General features: G+C 38.5%; 1 protein-coding gene across 1 annotated transcript; it reads right to left on the bottom strand.

Moving 5' to 3' along the window:
- Positions 1-941: 941 nt before the first annotated feature.
- Positions 942-21934, bottom strand: atg4a (autophagy related 4A, cysteine peptidase). The gene is made up of 13 exons (XM_079847172.1): positions 21889-21934; positions 21294-21395; positions 19344-19415; positions 18605-18703; positions 15181-15282; positions 13369-13441; positions 12823-12902; positions 9619-9767; positions 9455-9533; positions 6986-7131; positions 3868-3924; positions 3685-3796; positions 942-1316 (listed from the first exon to the last, which is right to left on the bottom strand). The coding sequence occupies exons 1-13, from the start codon at positions 21896-21898 to the stop codon at positions 1252-1254; spliced, it is 1146 nt and encodes a 381-aa protein (XP_079703298.1). The 5' UTR covers positions 21899-21934; the 3' UTR covers positions 942-1251.
- Between the last annotated feature and the right edge of the window lie 36 nt (positions 21935-21970).

The raw sequence follows: 21970 nt of genomic DNA, 5'->3' as shown, positions 1-21970 counted from the left end.
GTGCTGATCAATATTTTTTTCAATCCTTTTTTCAGGATTCATTGATTAATAAAAAGTTTTAAAATAACAGCATTTATTTACAATAGAAATCTTTTGTAAGAATATACACTATCGTTCAAAAGTTTGGGGTCACTCATTTATTTCCTTCTTTATTTGGAAGAAATGAATCATTTTATTCTGCAAGGATGTGTTAAATTAATAAAAAGCGATAGTAAAGATTTATAATGTTACAAAAGATTTCTATTTTTAATAATTCTTTTTAACTTTGTATTAATCAATGAATCCTGAAAAAGTATCACTGAAAAAAATATTGATCAGCACAACTGTTTCCAACATTGATATTAAATCATATCAGAATGATTTCTGAAGGATCATGTGACACTGAAGACAGAAAATGATGCTGAAATTTTAGCTTTGATCATAGAAATAAATTATATTTTACTATATTCACATAGAATAATTTTATTATTCAAAATATATGTATTTTTGATCAAATAAATGCAGTCTTGGTGAGCAGACGAGTAATGAGAATAGTAATGTTTCCAATCTTTTGACTGATATGTGTGTGTGTGTGTGTGTGTGTATATATATTAGGCCAATACATTCTTTCTTTAAAGACGTTACATATTAATATTACATCAATATTAATATTTCATTCATCAACCGCTGGAGAATCCTGCTCAGAACAAAGACAGTGACCGGGACAATAAACGATACGTAATTAGGTAGTTTATTTGTTCTAAAAAAGTGATAGGACCGATCCAAAACACGATAACATATTTAAATATCTTCATTTGAAGCCATATTTACAGATGTGCAGGGGTGGGTGTCATAATTAACCCATTAAAAAGGAAAGGAAACATCACCTTTACCAGTCAAAAACATAAATATGTCAAATAGAGGCACTTTTTTTAACCAGTAAGGTTTTCTCATATAACACTGAATTAGAGATTGAGTGTTACTGTGCATATGGTCGATCTCCTGCCGTCAGGAGGTAAGAGTGTGTTGAGGCTGTACAGATATCATCCTCATGAAAGCCTTCACTCCATCGTACAGTACGAGAAAGTTCATGCAACTGGTCAAGCTCTGTTTCTGTGGCCTCTGGGTGAGGCTAACGTCACACGGAGTCGCTACGGGATGATCCTTGGCTTGTTGTGTTCTCCTGTTTCCAGAGCTCGTGTTTTCTGCTTGGTGTTGATCTGAGGCACTTGTGGAGCGGAGACAAGCTTCAGACACCCGACCGGCCCGAGATCACACGTTCAGGATCTCGAACTCCTCTTCCGACTCGAAAAGCTTGTCTGGAGACTCGATGAACTCTAGGAGAAGAGTGATGTTCAGGTTATGAAACACTAATTGACTTTGCCACAGTTATCCAGAATGTCTGAGAGTATCTTAGGCCCAGTTTACAGTGGATCGGATCACAAATAGACGAGGGAGACACTCATTTATAACCGCTGCGTTCACACAGAACAGGCCCTGTGAGAGCCGTACGCCACTCCCCACGCTTATGTTATGATTTATACAAACAAAACTGACGGGAAAATGTGCGCACCTGCACGCAAACTCTGACCCATGCGTACGAACATTTAGGAGACACCGATGGTGATCTGAGGGACCGATGGAGGAAAACCACTTTAAATCTTCATTATGAGTCCTAATCATTAATACAGTGCATGTTCATGATAACAGTTTAAATACATAAAATAATGAATAAACACACTTAGATTAAATATATCACTCTCATTAAAGGAGTTAAGCACTTAAATTACATTAAATCATTACCGAGACGTTTTTAGATTAAATTTTTATATTCTAATAAATAATATTTGTAGTGGATGCGCTGCTTTTGAACACTTTTCCTGTGGCATGCTGTGCTTTAATGTTTTAACGACAGCGAGGATTGATTAGCGTGTGATAATAGCAGAACAGAAATAAGTGATCAATAATGCACAATAAGGCCTATCTGTTTCCATAAAAAATATAAAGCAATTAAAATACTATTTGGCCAGTGGAAAAGATTGAGAAAAACTCTCTCTGAAATGTACTTTATACTATTTGATTTATTTATTCAAAAACAAGGCAAGGATAGGCTACTAAATGATTTTTAACAATGTAATGTGACGCACATCCGTATCTCATATTTTCCTAATGTCTTGTACCGTTAAACGTATCGCGTGGATGAATATGCAAATGATATGCAGATGAGGATATGCATAGTAAAACGAGGCGCTGCTGTAAGCTCCACATATGGTTATTTCTCATGTGTGTTTTATAAATCTGAATATTTTTTTGTCGTACGCCATTTTTTGCTTTCGGCCGCAAGTACACTTCTAGTAAGGATCTCACGCACAGTTTTATACATGAGACCCCAGGTGTTTTAATCCATCTCTTCTGTCCACTCTCAGCCACTTCTGTCCTGATCTCTTCAGGGGAGAGTCTACTGAATCTATGGCTTTTCAGATCTTTCTTTTTTTCATCTTCGAACCAAACTTAAGTCCTGTTATGCCCCTTTTCACAAGAATGTGTCTGTGAAATTTCAGCTCAAAACACCCCACAGATCAGTTATTAGAGCTAGTGACGGGAAGTCCGGTTGTTTCGGACAGTTCGTTTCAATGAACCGGTTCAAAAGCGTTTACGTCCTCACGTAATGACGTCAATTCTATCATCCCGGCGGATAAAAATACATTCAAATAAAGTCATTTGTAATCATAACTTCAGTTAAATAATAGTAATCATCGTCATCATCATCTTGGATAAGTTTCTTACATTTACGTTTTGCAAATGAACCCAGTACAGGTGATATAAGGTGAATAAACTGGTCTTCATCAACTTCTTATAGAAACCAGGATCCCGCTCATAAGGCTAACGTGCAAACACAACAGTGAACAGTCAAAAACATTTAGGCCTTCATGTTTTGACTGAACAGTTGTTGCATGTCCATCATGTTAAAATGTTTTATATAGTTGCATTTGCATTTTCCAGTTCGCTTTATTTGTTATTAAATAAATGTACATTTTGTCAAATTCGCCTCTCATCGGTTCACCCGTGCTCATGGAACATTTAACAACATAATATTATAAGTATAACATAATTAAAACAAACTTCGACAAAAAAAAAAAAAAAAAGATTCTTTAAATGTACTTGTGCTAAAAAATACAAAAAAAGCGCTGTCTCATAACATTAAAGATTGGGCAATCCCGAAGAATATGTTTTATAGACGTGTTAATACTTCAGTACTGACATTTTGGTGGTTCTTTGTACTGTATGTAATATTAGCGTTACCTTGTCTTTATTTGAAAAAATATGATTACCAGTGCGCACAATATTACCAGATTACTGAGTGCCCCGTTACAGTGTTTACTTCCTTTTTATTCACATATTCATATATTTTTGAACAATTAATTTATTTGTGAAAAATACTGTAATAGGATTGCAGACTCAAGAAGTTGCCATCTTAAGTATAAGCATGTTTATTTTCAAGATTTGTTTTCTAATTTATTTAAAATTGATAAAATATCAGCTTTATATCGGCCATCGTGCTCTCTAAGATATCGGCATCGGCCTTCAAAAAACCAATATCGGTCGACCACTAGTTTAGAGTCGTCCACTTGTGATGCGATCGACTGAAACGCTTCTTAACACCATGTGTGAACGGGGCCAAAGGTTGGAGATCTGACACATTACCTGCTCCTGTGGTCTGAACCTCTGGTTTGGTGGGAGGAACAAACGGAGGCCAATGAGAGGGATGTTTCTCCACCAGCTCGAACATACGCAAGTTTCTTTTCTTGAGGAGCTCCTTGAAATCAGAGAGAATTATTAAAAGCAAGTTAAAGGTATGAAGCCAGCAAGCAGACGTGCCAGTCTTACCTGCTGAACCAGATCACACCAGCTGTCGAAGTCCTCCTCGCTCTTGCAGAAGAAACCCTAGGGACAAACACTCACGTTTACTGGCCACTCAAACCCAAGCCTGAACACACTCCACCATCTGGAGCTCAGAGCGCTTGGCTCAATCTCTCATTCGTGCGTTCGGAAGTGAAATGGTCTCAGCAAATAAATGCTATATAAAATAAATGGTTTCACAGGCTCGTTATGTTTTGTGATGTGGACTCTGTAAAGCTGCTTTGAAATGAATATTGTGAAAAGCGCTATAGAAATAAACGTGAATTGAAGCACAGACGGGCCTTTGATTAAAGCGGTATGTTCTCAATTACAATTCTGGCAGTTGTACATACTTTTATTTTGGGGTGTAAAATACAATCAACAGTATGCAAAAGATCTGAGAATAATACCAATGATAACTTTACATAATAATTGCAATATTTTTTATTAAACATCAATATTCTGATTCTTTTTCTGCTTCATGTAACAGAAGCAAAGCATCCCATGTCCAAAGCATTTAAGAACGGACAAAAATCCAGCTTGATTTAGGGACGTGGGCTCAAAGTAAAAATTGTATTTAACTGCATTATATCTAACTATTATATTAAAATGCACATTAAAAAAAATTTCTATTTTCTACATTTCACTGCAAAAAATCAACAACAACAAACCAACATACACACATCAGTGGGCCAAACAAGTATTCATTACTTCAATACGCTCATTGTTTCTGCCGTACTGTAATGTGGACTCATGCATTTTCTGTAAAGCTGCTTTGAAACAATGTGTATTGTGAAAAGCGCTATAAAAAAAATTGTATTAAATATTGCATTTCAAATAAATTTGGGCACTGATCTGCCAAGTTTGCACCTTTATTCTGGGTAATATCGCTCAAGCAATCAGATCAATGTTTCTGTACTTTTCCCATGATTCCCGGTTTCTGTGCCATTCTCATTATTTTGAAACCGGTCTGATGACTCCCTACTGGAGTTTCCCTTTTCGGGAAATACACACAAAATGATGTCAAAATATCTTCGTAATCACAGTCAGATTTGTCTTAAGTGACCGTTAACAGTTGAGAAAGAGAACATGTGTATCAGTGTATTGGATCTGTGCAGCTCTTAAAGGGACAGCAGCCTAATAAACCTGCGGCCGTCTGTGTCATTAATGTTGATCACTCACTGCTCTCGACTGAATCACTTTTGTAGCTTTAAAGGGATAGTTCACTTTGAAATTAAATTGTGGTATGTTTTAGCTTACCTCAAGGGCATCCAAGATGTAGGTGTCTTTGTTTCCGCAGTAGTTTCAATTTTGATATTTTTAGGTCAAACCGTTCTTGTCTGTCAGTCATATAATGCAGGTCTATGGTCACTGTCTCAAAGAGCATGCACAGAGAACACAATTCCCCATCGTAAGTACACATTGATGGCCTAAGACATGAAACGAGCGGTTTGTGTGAGAAAACGAACAGTATTTGTATCGTTTTTACATCTAGTGTATATATATATGCACCAGTCTGCGCACACGACACACACCAGGATGCGCCCGCGCCCTCAGATCACTTGGACGTGTCTGTGTATAAGAGGTAAAAACTATATAAATACTGTTCGTTTTCTCACACAAACCGCTCGTTTCGTGTCTTAGGCCATCAATGTGTACTTACGATGGGGAATTGTTTAATTTGGACGATGGGGAATTAATTTGGACGATGGGGAATTGTTTAATTGTGTTCTCTGTGCATGCTCTTTGAGACAGTGACCACAGACCTGCATTAAATGACTGTCAGACAAGAACGGTTTGACCTAAAAATATCAAAATTGAAACTACTGCGGAAACAAAGACACCTACATCTTGGATGCCCTTCAGGTAAGCTAAAACATACCACAATTTAATTTCAAAGTGAACTATCCCTTTAATAAGATTAATCTTTATTTCATTTATACAGTGAAGACTATGCAGTGTTATTTTACATTTTAATTTCTGTACCTGAACGTTGTTTAGTATTTATTTGTGCTATTGCTAATTTGTTTATTTGCTCTTATTTTATTACTGCCCGTTTCCTTGTCTTTAATAATGTTTGAACCTTATATTAGTTAGGCTAGTTTTATTTTAGTTAAAAGCATAGGCAAAAGTTCTTTGAGTAAGTGTTCAGGCTGCTGATTTTTGTTCATGGTATTCAATGTTTTGCAAAAAGACAGAATAAATATGTTTGATATCTAAATGTTTTACTAAATTTTTTTTTTACCATATTGGAATTGAAACTGGGAATCGGAATCAAAAAAGTACAATCAGAATTGCTAAAGTTCAAAGAATACCCAAACCTAGCCTTGGTGAGCAAGGCCCTGTTCACAGCTGGTGTTTAGATGTGTTTCGGTCGATCGGATCACAAGTGGACGACTCTAAACACAGGTGTAAACGGGTCTGAAACGTTTTGAGCTCGTCCACTTCCTCCACTTCCAGAGGTAGTTGAAACACATTCGACCGGATTGCTTTCGTAGTGTAAACACTTATGTGATCGAGTGTGTTCAAACAGCCTCTAAAAGACCGTCTTCTCTTCGTCCACTGAATAATGAGTGAACATTATGAGAAGAGCTCGAGCCGGACGGGTTTAAACTTTATCAGCTGGAGACACGAGTTTGGTTTGAAGAGGGAAATCGAACCAAACACACTGTTCTCTCAGCGTTCCTGATTTCTAACACACACTCACAGCGCTCGGCTGATCTTGTGTCTGTAAGAGCAGAACTAAAGCTGATGCTCTCCGTGTGTTTATCTGTCGTGTTCATGTAGATTGCGTGATCTTATTTCGTCCATTAGATTGAAAGATCTGAAATCCCACACATTTACCCGCTCATACACCCTCCTCTGAAGAAGTGGTTGAGAGTGGATTAAAACACCAGGTGTAACCGGGGATGTGTCTCCCTCGTCTACTTGTGATCTGATCCACCAAAACGCATCTCAACACCAGCTGTAAACTGGGCCTTAGAGCAGTTTTTCAAAACCATGACACATTTCAAACATTTGACCCATGGGTTATCTTGGTGCTAAACAAGGTTTGGCTGAAGGGAAGCACACAGAGTCTGATCTCTCACAGAGTCTGATCTCTCACCAGTGCAACCGAAGGGTCCAGGCTGGTGATCTTCATGCGGTGAGGGGTCCTCTGGCAGTGATAGCTCTGGTCGTCCACAGCACTGCCTGACTCAGAGTCCACGGCCTGCTGCGTAGTGTGAGGGTCCAGATAGATCAGCTCGTCATCTGAAGAAGCACAAATGTGAATGCCTCTATGACACATGGATAAAGCATCACTTTTTTTATTCATTTTCATAGGAATCATTATCCGCGTTTCCACTGTCGGGCCAGTGCGAGCCGGGGCGTTAAACGGGGCGGGCGGGGCCAATAGCCTTGAACCTGGAGCACAAAACCACACTCGGGCCAGAAGCTCCGCAGCGCTTCACTAAAACACGCCCGTAACACGCCTCTCTGGAACAACGTCACACAAACTCATAATTTCACCAACAAATGGAAGTTTTATCAGAAAACGAATCAGAAAGAAATGAGTGGAAACTAGCGAGATCGCAAACGAGAAAAGCGACCGTTTGCTGACATTTTTGTAGTTTACTTAAAGATTTATAACCCAAGCAATCAATGTTTTACCACAGTTTTACACGTGATAAATTTACTTTAATGAATCAATTTGTGTCAAGATTGCACATTAGTCACACAGAAATAAAGTGGTATTTTATTAAGGCGAGACACGGCAGGCAAAAACATCGTTTTTTTTTTTACTGGTCAATTTTGAGATTTTTGGATATTTGTCTTCAATAACATGTCTTCTTTCAGACTTGTGGTGAAAAAAGGTCCGGAATACACATTTAGGTCTTTATTTTACTACACTTTGTCTGTTTGCATCTGTAGATTTCTCATAAATTCAACAAAAGTTGGCGTTGTAAATCCTCCCGCTGCTCTCTGTCATCACACACACCGCTGGAAAGCTCTCTCTCTCCTGTACAATGCTGTCGGATCCAAATATGGTAATTTCCTTTTTATTAGCAACCAATTGTGAAAGTAAAAGGGCTGAATGCGCAATCTCATTGGATAATAATAAATCTTTAAAGCCCGTTTTCTAAAAATGACTTTTCTCTCATACTCCAAGTCCGAAATCTCCACTTCAGTAGCACCGATATACACCTAACTTTCCAGTCTTGTACCTAGTTATATTATGAAGACATTTACAGAGGGATTTGAAAATATATTATTCCTAGCCTGATTTATATAACATTTTATTCCAAAAAACATGGCGAAAATCATGTTTTTAAGGCTACTGACAGTATATTCTGATTTACAGGATAACAAAAGTAGATATCCATAAATCCCTCTGTAATTTTCCCCATCTAATATATGAACACAATGAAAAAATAATTTTGAACCTGGCTTTATCCAATACTCAGATTTTATTTATTTAAACATTAAATTACAGAAAATTTGTAATACATTTTTTTCTCATCTTAATGTAGGTAATCAACTGGGAAAGTTTCATGGTGATATCTGCAAGTTAAAAATGTCACCCTATTCACCTGTAGTGTCTCGCCTTAAACAGAGAAACAGAGGAAGCTCTCGAAAAACCGGAGTTGCTTTATTCTGTGACGTATGCAGAGCTACATTTGAATATCAGTCAGGCCTGTATAAAGAGATGAGACATACTGACAGATAAAATACATACAGGATTGTGATCGCCTATATGATTTGTCTGATTTCTTTAAGCGGCCGTATTTACCACGTTTACTATGGTAATGGTTAGAGCGCATCTTTTGCATCGCGTATAAATATTTCTGCCTTATACGGTGATCAGAATCCACATCGGATCACGAACAGAAGTTATTCAAACACTCACTGCTGTCTTGAGCTAAAATGATTGTAAAAGTCTTCAATGCGGATGCTAGCTGGTACATGAAGTCTTCCGTCGCTCGTTCGGCCTGGAAGTGACAGTGGAAACGCGACTGGCGCGCACTAACACACTCGCTTTTGGCCCGACAGTGGAAGCACGGCTGTTCCAGAAGAATCATAGCCTGGGTTTCCCCATACTGCCTTGCTCGCAGCGCGATTTCATTCACGCTGCTAGGCAGTCTGGACACCATGGAACAAATTTTCCCCTGAAAAAGGGAACCAATCACAGAACGGGGAGGGAGCAGCAAGATGATGACGACACCGAAGCAGTTTGTTTATATCAGACTCGACCTTACCTTCTACCCTCATGTTTATCTTGCACAAACGGTAATATTCGCTAAACGCCATCGTGTACAAATAAATCTTTGACCCATCGTCTTTTTCCTCGTCAAATTTCTCTCACTCTACATACGTCATCTGGTATAATTGAAGCGATTGGCTATGAGCTACATACAGGCGCATTTGATAGACATTCATAGCGCCCAATAAACGGCTCTGGGCATTCGTAAACCACGCCTCAAATACGAGAAAATGCACACGTAGTTCCCAGACCAAGTCTCAATGAGACTTGGTCTGACGTTAGCCAGGCTAGAAGAATCATCAAAGTTTGAAAAATTAGACTGAGAAAACTCACCAATAAATCCAATAAAATAAAAGGCCAGGTTGGGCTTTCCTCCCAAAACACCACATGACTGAGGCATCTTGAAACACTCCTAGTAAACGAAGATATGAAACATGTGAGACATGAAGGGCCATCAAGATCATGCACTTGGGCTGAACATCAGAGAAGCGTCATACTTTGAAGGCCTGAATGTAGACGGGGTTGATGCTGTTGATGCCCATTCGCAGAGGAATGACCAGGAGCAGGGGCCTCCAGTCCAGGGGCCGTTGTGTGTGAAGATGAAGAGCCTCTGAACCGCTCCGGCCCGGCTGCTGACACTGCTTCTCTGCTCGTCAAGAAGAGTGGAAGAGAGAAACAAGAAGAGTTAAAGGTGCAGTGTGTGATTTTAGCGGCATCTAGTGGTGAGGTTGTGAACTGCACCCAACAGAAGTTACGGTGGCGGACAGGAAGTGATGTCGTCGTCTGAGACAGTAGAGAGTAGCCAGTTAAACACTGAGGTTTCTTTACAAAGATAAATTAAGAAATTAGGTTTACTTGATTATTCAGTAAAACGATGTTATTGTGAATATTATTGTTACTTGTTCATCATTGTGTCAGTGTTTTATTCGCTGACTTTAGCTCGCTTCTTTACACGAAGAACAACATAGTGACAAAACGCGTTTGTCCGCTCAGGGCCACTGTAGAAACATGTCGATGTAAGCGGACCCGCGGTGTGTGTAGAGGGAAATGCTCAATCTAAGCTAATAAAAACATAATGGTTTATTATGTAAGGTCTTTATACGCCACTGAAAACATAGTTATGTATATGATATTGCATTTCTATCAGCAGATCCTCCTAAATATATTACACACTGCACCTTTAAGGTTGATTATTTGTCAGGCTTTTTTTTTAACTGTGTATTTATCGAATTTCTTTTCCAAAACAAAACACTTGTACATGACATTTACTTATAATATTAATAATGAAAAGTAAATAAATAAATAAACAAAAAAGTGAAGAAAAAAAAACCAATGAAGAAAAAAGAAAGAAAAAAAAAAAAAAAAAAAGTTAAAATAAATACAAAAGTCCCAGACAGCACTTCAGTAAATACATCACATACCAGTACATTATTTATAGGGTTCAAACAATAATATAAATTAAAGATATTTCCTTCAAGCAAATATGTTTCAATAAGTGCCCACTTTTGTCGAAAGTCTGATTTTAACTGCAAATCTGCAGTCATTTTCTCAAATATATATATATATAAACACACAGTATTTCAGTGTTTGAGTCCATTCTGTCAATAGGTTCATGCACCCTCATCTAATCCACAGTGAATATTTTCCTAGCTGCCATTAATAATATATGCAATACAAATTAGTGGGATTTACTAAACTGATCCGAGGGGAAACCTGGGTGCATTGATATATCTCTTCCTAAAACTTTTCCTAAAAAATTTCCCTTTTAACCCCCTGCCAATACACTTGCACTTCGGGACATTCCCAGCATATACGCACATGTTCCCCCACAATCCCTCCAGCATTGTGATAATGCCGAAGAACTATCACATTTCTCTCTCCATTTCTGTCACCTGATGAGGTTTGGGTTTCTTGCCACTTAGGGGTGGTGATGACGGTTATGACGCAAGTCAAATGTGATGGTTCGTAACATAACCGTCGTCGTTGCTACGTTCGTCTGTTATAGGAGAACTTAGTTTGAATAAACGAGCAGACACTGATTAGCTATTTGATCGCCTAAATTAAAAAAAATAAAATTAATATTTGTGTAGTGTTCAATGTTGTTATCGATAGAGATACGCGGATGGGGTATTATTTCATCCGCAACCGCATCACAAAACTCATCATCCACACCAATGTTTTTTGACAAAATTTCAAAGCCGCACCCGCCCGCCATCCGCTGATTGTTTTGCGGTCTATGGACGATGCAATGCTCTGCTGATGCGAGCCGCAAGAAAACCCTTGTCTGTTCTAGAAAGGATGCAGCAAAGATATTTAATACTAATGTATGAGGCATAGGCCTACGCTGAGTTTCATTCATTTACGATGAGATGCGCTCTAGTTCACAATGCAATGCAAGTGAACGCGGCACACCGGCGCCTCCATGTCATGGTTATTATATTGTCTGCTATATTTGCTTTTTATTTATTAAATACATGCAATTGGTTGATGAAACATTTATTAAAATTAATATACAATTTATACAAAACGAAATTCGCTTTGAAGAAAGGCTTTCTACAAAGCAAAAGTGAATGAAGTGGTAAAAATCATGTCTGACGATTTTCAAAACAAAACTTGCGTTGGTACTTGGCAAAGAATCAAATACAGTTGGAAACGACATAGACCATTAATGACACAGACTGTTAACAATTGTTTTTAATTAGTGTTTAAACATTCTCTATGATAAAAAATGTTTGTAAAAAATATTTGAATAACACAGTTTTGGCGGTTATAGAGATCTAATGACGGTGTTCAACTATAACCGTCGGTCTCACGGTTATATACTAACCATCACACCCCTATTACCACAAGCAATGTTTCCATCCAAAGTTGCGAATTTAATTTATGCACAAAATTGGAATATCTAAAACATTTGCGAATGAATCAGTGTTTCAATCCCGTGCGTTCAAGAGAACAAAATCTTCACTTGACGCAAATTACTTAAAATATCAGTAGTTGCTCTTTTTCCCTCCATCATAAACGAGTGTGTCTCAGAGCGTCAGACGAAACTCAATAACCGCTGTCGTGTTCTCTAACGTTCGGATGCTGGCGTTCGGGAACACACTCGTGTGTGAGACGCTTCTGGAGGGAGTTAAACCAAATCATTCTGATCACACACTTCGACTCCGGCGTTTCAGAAACACCAAACCAACATTAGAGATGCTGCGACGCCATTGGTCCACTGGTTACTCCAGTTATCCAAATATCATTATTTTATTTTTTATTATATATATATTTGTTTCCATTGTAGTTTATGTGCATGTCGTCTTATCGGATAAAAATATATATCCGCCTCGATTGAGCGCACAAGTTTTTTATCCACATTTTTAGAAATTATGCACATCTCTGCATTTCCATTAAGCATTTTTTTGTGCAATATCCTAAAATTTGCATAGAAATATGTGGATGGAAACAGCTAGTGTCTGTCGCCTTTGGCTTGCTTAGTTGTGCAATTAATATTCAGTAATATTATCAATTTTACTGCACATACACCATCGGATGAGAACAAAACTGCTACTTTACAGCTGAAAGTCCAGTTTACTACTTTACTAACTGATGAACTTTGCAACATTTACACTTCTCTTGATGCTTTAAAACAATCTGTATTGTATAAAGCACCATATAAATAAATGTGACTTGACTAATCAGAAAAAGACACTTACTGATGTCTTCAATGACGACTGTGTTGTCCATGGACACATACACAGCCAGAGTATTCCAGTCATCAAACAGGGCCAGTTTCCTGCAAGCAAACACACACTGGCCATTAGCTCACCCCAACCTTTGAGCACAAACGACCTTGTAACCAATCAGATCAACGTGTGATCGTCAACCAGTGGATCTCTGAGCTGAGTGAGTGAGTGAGTGGAGGCGGGCTCATTTGCATATTCATAGAACCGCGAATACTAAATGAGGCAAGGGTGTCGAGTTACATTCAAGATATTTTAACACATGAAGAATTTTTTTTCAAGGAAAAACATTTAATTATGTAATTTTGCTGATCAAAGATGAGTTTTAAGGGATAAAATGATCGACTACAGGGGAACTTTAAGAAAGTTGGAAATGTAAAAAAGCAGGTCCTTTTAACACAGACCACTGTATTTGGGAGGGTGGAACGTGTAAAACCACCTCTTCAAAATAAGGACAAACGTGTGTAACAACAAAATATTATTTTCAAGAATGTTTGGAATAAAAGAAAAGACACTTGCTTGAGTACTTGCGCCACTGTGTTCGGTCCATACCATTCTCCCACAGACTTGCCCTCGCCAACGCCCATCTGAGCTGCACACACACACACACACAATACACAGACTTCAGTACCACTGCTGTACAGCACTCACACACACACACACACACACACACACACACATACACACACACACACACACTACACAGACTTCAGTATCACTGCTGTACAGCACTCACACACACACACACACACACACACACACACACACACACACACACACACACACAATACACAGACTTCAGTACCACTGCTGTACAGAACACACACACACACACACACACACACACACACACACACACAATACACAGACTTCAGTACCACTGCTGTACAGAACACACACACACACACACACACACACACACACACAATACACAGACTTCAGTACCACTGCTGTACAGCACTCACACACACACACACACACACACACACACACACACATTCTTGTACATCTATCTTTATGAGGACATTCATTGACACAATGCAATCTCTAGCCACTTACCCTAACCTTACCCATCACAACTAAGTGCCTATCCAGACCCCTGACCCTAAACCGACCCTTGACCTCATTATAACCTTATCCCTAAAACCAAGTCTTGACCCTCAAACATGCCTTTAAAGTCTCTCAGAAACTGAGGACCGGCCAAGATGTCCTCACTTTACTCTCTTAGTCCTCACTCCAATGGTCTAAAACTCAAACTGGTCCTCACAAAGATAGTTGTACAAGTACACACACACACACACACACACACATAGGCCTGTCGCGATAGTCGATAAGTCAATTAATCGCACGATAAAAAAAAATGAGCTCGATAATTTTTCCGGCCGCGATAATTCCATTTGCATGCTTGTTTGTTTTCCTCGTCTCTCTCTCTCTACCAAAGAGACTGGATGACCACTCTCGCTCGGTTCTTTAGCGTATAGGAGGAGTGAACCCTCTTGTTGTCAGTTGCATGGTGTGTGGGGAGGCGGCGCCGCGTTTGCGGCTACTGCCGGGAGAGAGAGAAGACGCTAATTGTGAGTTGCGACAGCGAGCCCGATCACATGAAAATGCGTATCTATACCACGAATGTTATTTCTCGTGCCATTTATACGCCAAAAATAGTTTTTTTGCGTGCATATGATACGCTCTTTATGGCGTGTAATACGCACGCACTCCTCACCCCTAATACTAACCAAGTATTTTCAGTGCGTAGCATACACGCAATAAAGTGCGTCTCCGTCTTCCCGACAGTACACAATCACTTGACAAAGTAACAGGAGGACAGTGCAGAATGGTGTGATATGGCTTGTTGAGGCTTTTTTTTATTTGTTTACAAAGGTCCTAACTGTCAGTTTGGCCTGTTATGGAATGTATCACTATTTATGCCTAATGTCTAAAGCCTAATGTTTAATATTTTTTGAAGTGCAATTTTACATCCATTTTATTTATTAACAGACATTTATTTTGTTAGTTATTTTGTTTATTTCGGCGTCTGTCCTCTTGAAGAGTCCATTGCTTTCATTGTTTTTGGTTGTTTTGTTCATTTTTTTTGGATATTTAAAATGTTTTCCGTTTTCAATGTTTAATATTCTTTAGAAATAAAAGTTTATAGATCGTTGAAAAGGTGTACCTGCATTATTATGCCATTATAATTATATTAAATGAAAATGGTCTCAGAACGACAATATTATCGTTTATCGCGATAATTTCTTGGACAATTTATCGTCCAGCAAAATTTGTTATCGTGACAGGCCTACACACACACACACACACACACACTGTAAGCCTCACCCATCTGATGTATGGAGTAGCAGCTGTCCTTCTTGTCTAGAAAGCAGCTCAGGATCCGGTGATACTCTCTGGGCTGATGTTTCTCTGGATCCCACCGCCAGTCTACAGCAGAGAAGCAGAGAGGCGTTCATAACCCTTCACTACAGCATCATAGAGCCGTTCATAACCCTTCACTACAGCATCATAGAGGCGTTCATAACCCTTCACTACAGCATCATAGAGCCGTTCATAACCCTTCACCACAGCATCATAGAGGCGTTCATAACCCTTCACTACAGCATCATAGAGCCGTTCATAACCCTTCACTACAGCATCATAGAGGCGTTCATAACCCTTCACTACAGCATCATAGAGCCGTTCATAACCCTTCACTACAGCATCATAGAGGCGTTCATAACCCTTCACTACAGCATCATAGAGGCGTTCATAACCCATCACTACAGCATCATAGAGGCGTTCATAACCCTTCACCACAGCATCATAGAGGCGTTCATAACCCTTCACTACAGCATCATAGAGGCGTTCATAACCCTTCACTACAGCATCATAGAGGCGTTCATAACCCTTCACCACAGCATCATAGAGGCGTTCATAACCCTTCACCACAGCATCATAGAGGCGTTCATAACCCTTCACTACAGCATCATAGAGGCGTTCATAACCCTTCACCACAGCATCATAGAGGCGTTCATAACCCTTCACTACAGCATCATAGAGGCGTTCATAACCCTTCACTACAGCATCATAGAGGCGTTCATAACCCTTCACCACAGCATCATAGAGGCGTTCATAACCCTTCACCACAGCATCATAGAGGCGTTCATAACCCTTCACTACAGCATCAGAGAGGCGTTCATAACCCTTCACTACAGCATCATAGAGGCGTTCATAACCCTTCACCACAGCATCATAGAGGCGTTCATAACCCTTCACCACAGCATCATAGAGGCGTTCATAACCCTTCACCACAGCATCATAGAGGCGTTCATAACCCTTCACTACAGCATCATAGAGGCGTTCATAACCCTTCACTACAGCATCATAGAGGCGTTCATAACCCTTCACTACAGCATCATAGAGGCGTTCATAACCCATCACTACAGCATCATAGAGGCGTTCATAACCCTTCACTACAGCATCATAGAGGACAGTATGAGTAGCGTGGTAGCAGCTAATCAGGTGATATTGGCAAAAAATTATAATCTCAGTATTTTCTGGGATTTTCTCGATTACGATAATTAGACGCTATTCTGCCGAGTGTGTTGTTGTGTTGATGCCTTTCCAGGTTTAGGACTGCCGTGAACAGCCGACTACTACAGTTCTTCATATTCTCCATATTCTGTGCGGTGGTCAGTTCGCAGCAGGGACAGAAATCATCTTTTCCAATCAGTTTAAATGGATTTTTAACTTTTATGGGCATGTTTAACTTTATAAAGCCAGCTAATTAAACGTATGCATCATCTTTTGTGCCAAAATTCTTACATTTAATCAATATCAATCATATAATCAATAGGAAACATCTCTGAGCTGAGTGAGTGAGTGAGTGGAGGCGGGGCTCATTTGCATATTCAAAGAACCGTGTATACTAAACGAGGCAAAGGTGTCGAGTTACATTCAAGATATTTTAAGGCATGAAGAATTTTTTTTTAAGGAAAAAGCTTTAACTATATTAAATGATATAAATATAAAAGACATACAGAGGTATTTTTGCCCCTTATCTTGAATATTGAGGCATTATAAATGCATTTTATAGAGTAAATCACGCACTAGTCTAACCCACTAGACTACATCACGTAGTGTGTATGTGCGCGCCGCACTCTCTAGTGTTTTTGTAAAGCAAGGGATATACTCAACGTCAGATCGTACATCGCTAAATGATAATTACAATGTAATGTCAATGTAATGAGAATTACAATATTAGCGTAACCCGTTTCAGCTCTACACCAATCTGGGAGACATTTGCTATTAACTTGTTTATTGAACAGGGGTCGGTTGCACCAACTGTGCGTAAGTTACAACTTAGCCTAGTTTTGACGTAAATGGACACTAAGTTACGACTTGCGCACTTCTAAATATTTTTGCATTGCACCATTAAACTTAGTTGAAGCGTAACTCTACGTATAAACTAAATATTTACGGCAGCCTCTGATCAGGAGTAACGGTGGGACTAAAATATCAGACAGACTGAACTGCATCAATAAGCTCTTCTTTTACCTGACAGACTTCAATTCTTTAGACATATATGATAATGCTGACATTTACACTCGCTTACATTTTAAGAGAGAGAACATTATGTGAATAGATTACTTTGTTAGCGGCTCTTTAACACTAACCTGTCTTGAACAGCCCGCCGCTCCATGTTGTGCATGTCAAATATCAGTCATAATCAATAAACGTAATTTCTTATGTTTTTTTGTATCAATATTTATTTACTGGTCCTTATTAATTTAATTTCAAATGCAGTTTCTGAATGTTATTTACATATAAAAACACGTATGTTATTCATGATCAAGTAGGCTATCGTATTTAATGGAAACTTATTTTTACCGTTAGTAACGTGAGGCAAAAGAATGAAGGATAAACTGAAATTCACGGCATTTCAACACAACTTCTGCTCACGTATTGAAGGCTGCTATTGGATCATCGAGGCTAAACGTCATATTATGCGACTACGCATTACTTTACGGAGAGCTTATGACCTACTATCTACGTTCTGCCTTACGAACAAATGCTGCAACAGAATAAAGTACAGAGTTAGTTACAAACTAGCTAGTAGTTACTAAGCCTCTAGTGCGGACTTCACGTTCCAATTTAAGAAAGAACTTGCGAATGGCTGGTGCAACCCTACCCTGTTGTATAAAATCAATATCACATTATTAACCATGCTGAAACTTGGAGAAAAATGCCACTCTTCATGCGATATTAACTATATTAAATTATATAAATATAAAAGGCACACAGAGGTATTTTAGCCCCTTATCTTGAATATTGACGCATTATAAATGCATTTTAATAGATTAATCACGCACTAGTCTAACACACTAGTCTACATCACGCAGTGTATGTGTGCACTCTCTAGTGTGTTTATAAAGTGAGGGATATACTCAATAACGTCAGATCGCACATCGCTAAAACGACAATTACAATGTAATGTCAATATAATGTTAATTTAATGTCAATGTAATGACAATTACAATATTAGCGTACACCAGCTCTACACCAATCTGGGAGACATCTATTAACTTCTTGTTTATTGACTGTTGAATAAAATCAATATCACATTTGTAACCATAACCATGCTGATACTCTGAGAAAAATGGCGTCTTCATGTGATGTTAATACTATGATACTGATACTCAATAACGTCAGATCGCACATCGTTAAAACGACAATTCCCGTTACGATCTGTGAGGCGTTTGCTCACCTCGTCCGAGGTGCCGGCACACCAACGCCTGCGCCAGGATCATCTGTCCACAGCGGAGCATGCACCCCCATCCCGCATCCGACGAAGGGCCCGTTCCTCCTGCGGACACAGACACACTCAACCTGTATTTATACAGCACAGTATATGCTCACCGAGTAAGACATGCTCCTGGGTCCACATATTTTGCTGATCCTGGAATAACATTCCTATCCCAAAATGTAGTCCTTACCCTAACCCTACCCATAACTTTTCCCTAAAATGAGAAGTGAATAACACTGATGTCGAAGCACCTCACCCTGGGTCTAAGCCTAAACTTGACATAAACTGTAAACTTGTCCCTCTAATGTGATTGGTTGATTGGAAAGTTGTTCCAGGATCAACAAAGACGTTGATCCAGGAACATGTGGTACTTGGTGAAATCACGTTCACCCACAATATATACAGCCGAAGCCGACCAACGTGCTTTACAAAACAACACGTCCGACATGGGGACGAGACATTACATTAGATAACATTCCTAAAATTCCCAGGGAAAGCAAGAACTGATGAGAATGTAAATGTGTACCTTGACATGCACTGTGAGTCGCTTTGGACAAAAGCGTCTGCCAAATGCATAAATGTAAATGTAAAATACATAGCTAAATAAAAACTCGGACACACTTCTCTGCACTCGGACACACTGAGCGTCCTGTAATCAGTCCTGGCTTGAATCAGATCCACTAGTGTCTTCTCCACTTACCTATAGGAGAAAACTTCTTCCTGTATGTGAACCACAGCCGCGATCGCACGTCCGAGAGCAGCTCTGATTTCTCTGGAAGAGACACAATGATCGTTTTAGCTTGAGGATTTAAGTAACACTGTTTTACAGTGTCTTTGTTATACGTTTATTCGTTGGCCGATATATAATAATTATTTGTTTTTCTGTTTTCCTGAAAAGTGACTTTTATTTTCGACACTGAGAATCCAGCGCTTTATTTTATTTGAGAATATATATATTTTGCTAGGGATGCACGATATATCGGCCACCATATCGGTATCGGTTGATATATGTTAGTTTTTACTGTTACCGTTATCGGCCTGATAAGAAGATTTGTCTGATATAATAAAGCTGCATAATAATGTATTATTTCCTTCAGCTGAGACACTTCAGATGCGCACTGTTCAACATGATGGCTTTGAATTGCTTGAAATATGATTAAAATCACTTAAAAAAAGGAAAATACAGTTCAGTGCAACATGTGCAGCGCAAGTCTGTCATATCGGCTACATAACATTATAATAAGATCATTATAATTGTGTGTTTGGGAAATGGATTTTAATGGTGAGACTTTTGCTTTTGTAATCAGGCTCTCAGAAATTATATAAAAATTTGGATTTAGATTTATAGGCCAATATATCGGTCATTGGCTTTCAAACATAAAGAATTATCGGTTATCGTATCGGCCAAAGTGTTCATATAATCAGTGCACTCCCGGCGCACACAGACTTGCCAGATCAGCGAGGGCACTGTTGCTTACAGTGCTTACTGCCTTTTTGTTACAGGGCTATATGTAAGAATTCTCATGTATTAATCGCTTTTTTTATTGCTAATGTTTGAACAACTTGTAACCAAATTAAATAAAAGAGACCTTCCACGACTTCCTAGGTTGTCTATGAAAGCCTGTAGACTGATATTTACGTGAAGGACTTTGTTTTTGCATGGAGAATCATAAGGATGTGACGTTTACACACGCTCTCGAGAGCCTCTCTTCCGTTCACATGAAATTAATGCAAATACAACGTTCAGAATGCCAAAAGAGCCATTCTGTATATATATATACATTAGGGCTGTGAAAAGATTAATCGCGATTAATCGCATCCAAAATAAAAGTTTGTGTTTACATAATATATGTGTGTGTACTGTGTATAATTATTTTGTATATATATAAATACACACACTTGCATGTATATATTTAAGAAAAATGTGTTATTTATATATAAAATATTTATATTGCAAATATTTATATTTCTTAAATAAATACATACATGTGTGTGTATTTATATATACAAAATAATTATACACAGTACACACACATATATTATGTAAACACAAACTTTTATTTTGGATGCGATTAATCTTTTCACAGATCTAAATATATATTTATCACCATGCTCAGCATCGGCCATCAAAATAACCAATATCAGTTGATTAAAAGTATTTACTATAGTAATAACGGTAACACTTTATTTTACAGTGTCCTTGTTGCATATGTTACATGTACCTACCATAGTAATAACAGTAATTTATGCATAATTACATGCAACTAACCCTCAACCAAACCCTAATCCTACCCTAACTCTATAGTAAGTACATGTAGTTCATTATTATTGTATAATTACACTGTAAAAATTACACCTTAAAATAAAGTGTAACCGTAATGACAGTAAATGATGCATAATTACAAGCAACTAAACCTTAAGGTTAGCACATGTTGTTAATTAATAATTACACAGTACTTACTTGTATAATTACATTGTAATAAGGACACCTTAAGTGTAACCCAAATGTAATATCTTAATTAGTGGTAAACTAATACAGCTTTTGAGACTAGAGCAGGGTAGCTGATATAATGCAAATTCCCATTCAGTAATAGTGAATGTGTTGAAATATTGAACTGATTTTGCATTATGAACTTGTGGCTTGTCTTACTTGTTTTAACATTGTAACACTCTCCCAGGATCCACACCGGCTCGTCGGCTTCAGGAAGCTCTTCTAGATACTCGGAAAACTGATTCTCATACTTGGCTAGAACTGGAGAGATAGAGTTGCGACACACTGTCAACATGCATTGCTTGCACTTTCTGTCACCCTGAACCCCTGATGAAGCAATGGTAATACCATAATAATTACATGTTCGTGTACTTTGTATTTACTGGGTACTCCGAGGTACTTAAATACCATGGTACGTATCTTTAAAACATGGTATATGTCCACAAACATGGTATTACCACGGTAATTTTCACGTATAGAGTAATAACTGTGTTACAACAACAACAACAGGGACTCGTGGAATAAACAAACTCTATTTGTCTGCATTTGTAAGTCAGAGATTCACAGGCCACTGTAGAACAATGAGAAAACTTGAAACTCAGTAACGAAATTTCCTCTGGAAGAATCCCTAGCAGATCTTACTAGACTTTTGTCGACGCTTTTATAACTTAAGACGTCACCTGAACATTGTCGGTGGAATAAATCGATACTTTGCAGACCAATTTCGTATTTATTTTAACCATAAATCCCCTACCTGCCTCCATCCTCGGCCGTCATCGGATACAAATACATCGCGGTGCACTGTGGGTAATGTAGTCGAAGTCTGAGGCGTTCCA

Source organism: Squalius cephalus (assembly GCF_949319135.1).
Source record: "Squalius cephalus genome assembly, chromosome: 17".
Taxonomy (NCBI): domain Eukaryota; kingdom Metazoa; phylum Chordata; class Actinopteri; order Cypriniformes; family Leuciscidae; genus Squalius; species Squalius cephalus.
This window is presented reverse-complemented; position numbering and strand designations above follow the sequence as displayed.

What these genes read in the sequence shown, in the direction of transcription:
- atg4a (XM_079847172.1), bottom strand. An exon ending in GAAGAAGTTTTCTCCTATAG is followed by an intron (nt 18,704 to 19,343) that starts GTAAGTGGAGAA and finishes CTGTGTCCGCAG; the next exon opens with GAGGAACGGGCCCTTCGTCG. An exon ending in GGTTCAGACCACAGGAGCAG is followed by an intron (nt 1,317 to 3,684) that starts GTAATGTGTCAG and finishes CTCTTCTCCTAG; the next exon opens with AGTTCATCGAGTCTCCAGAC.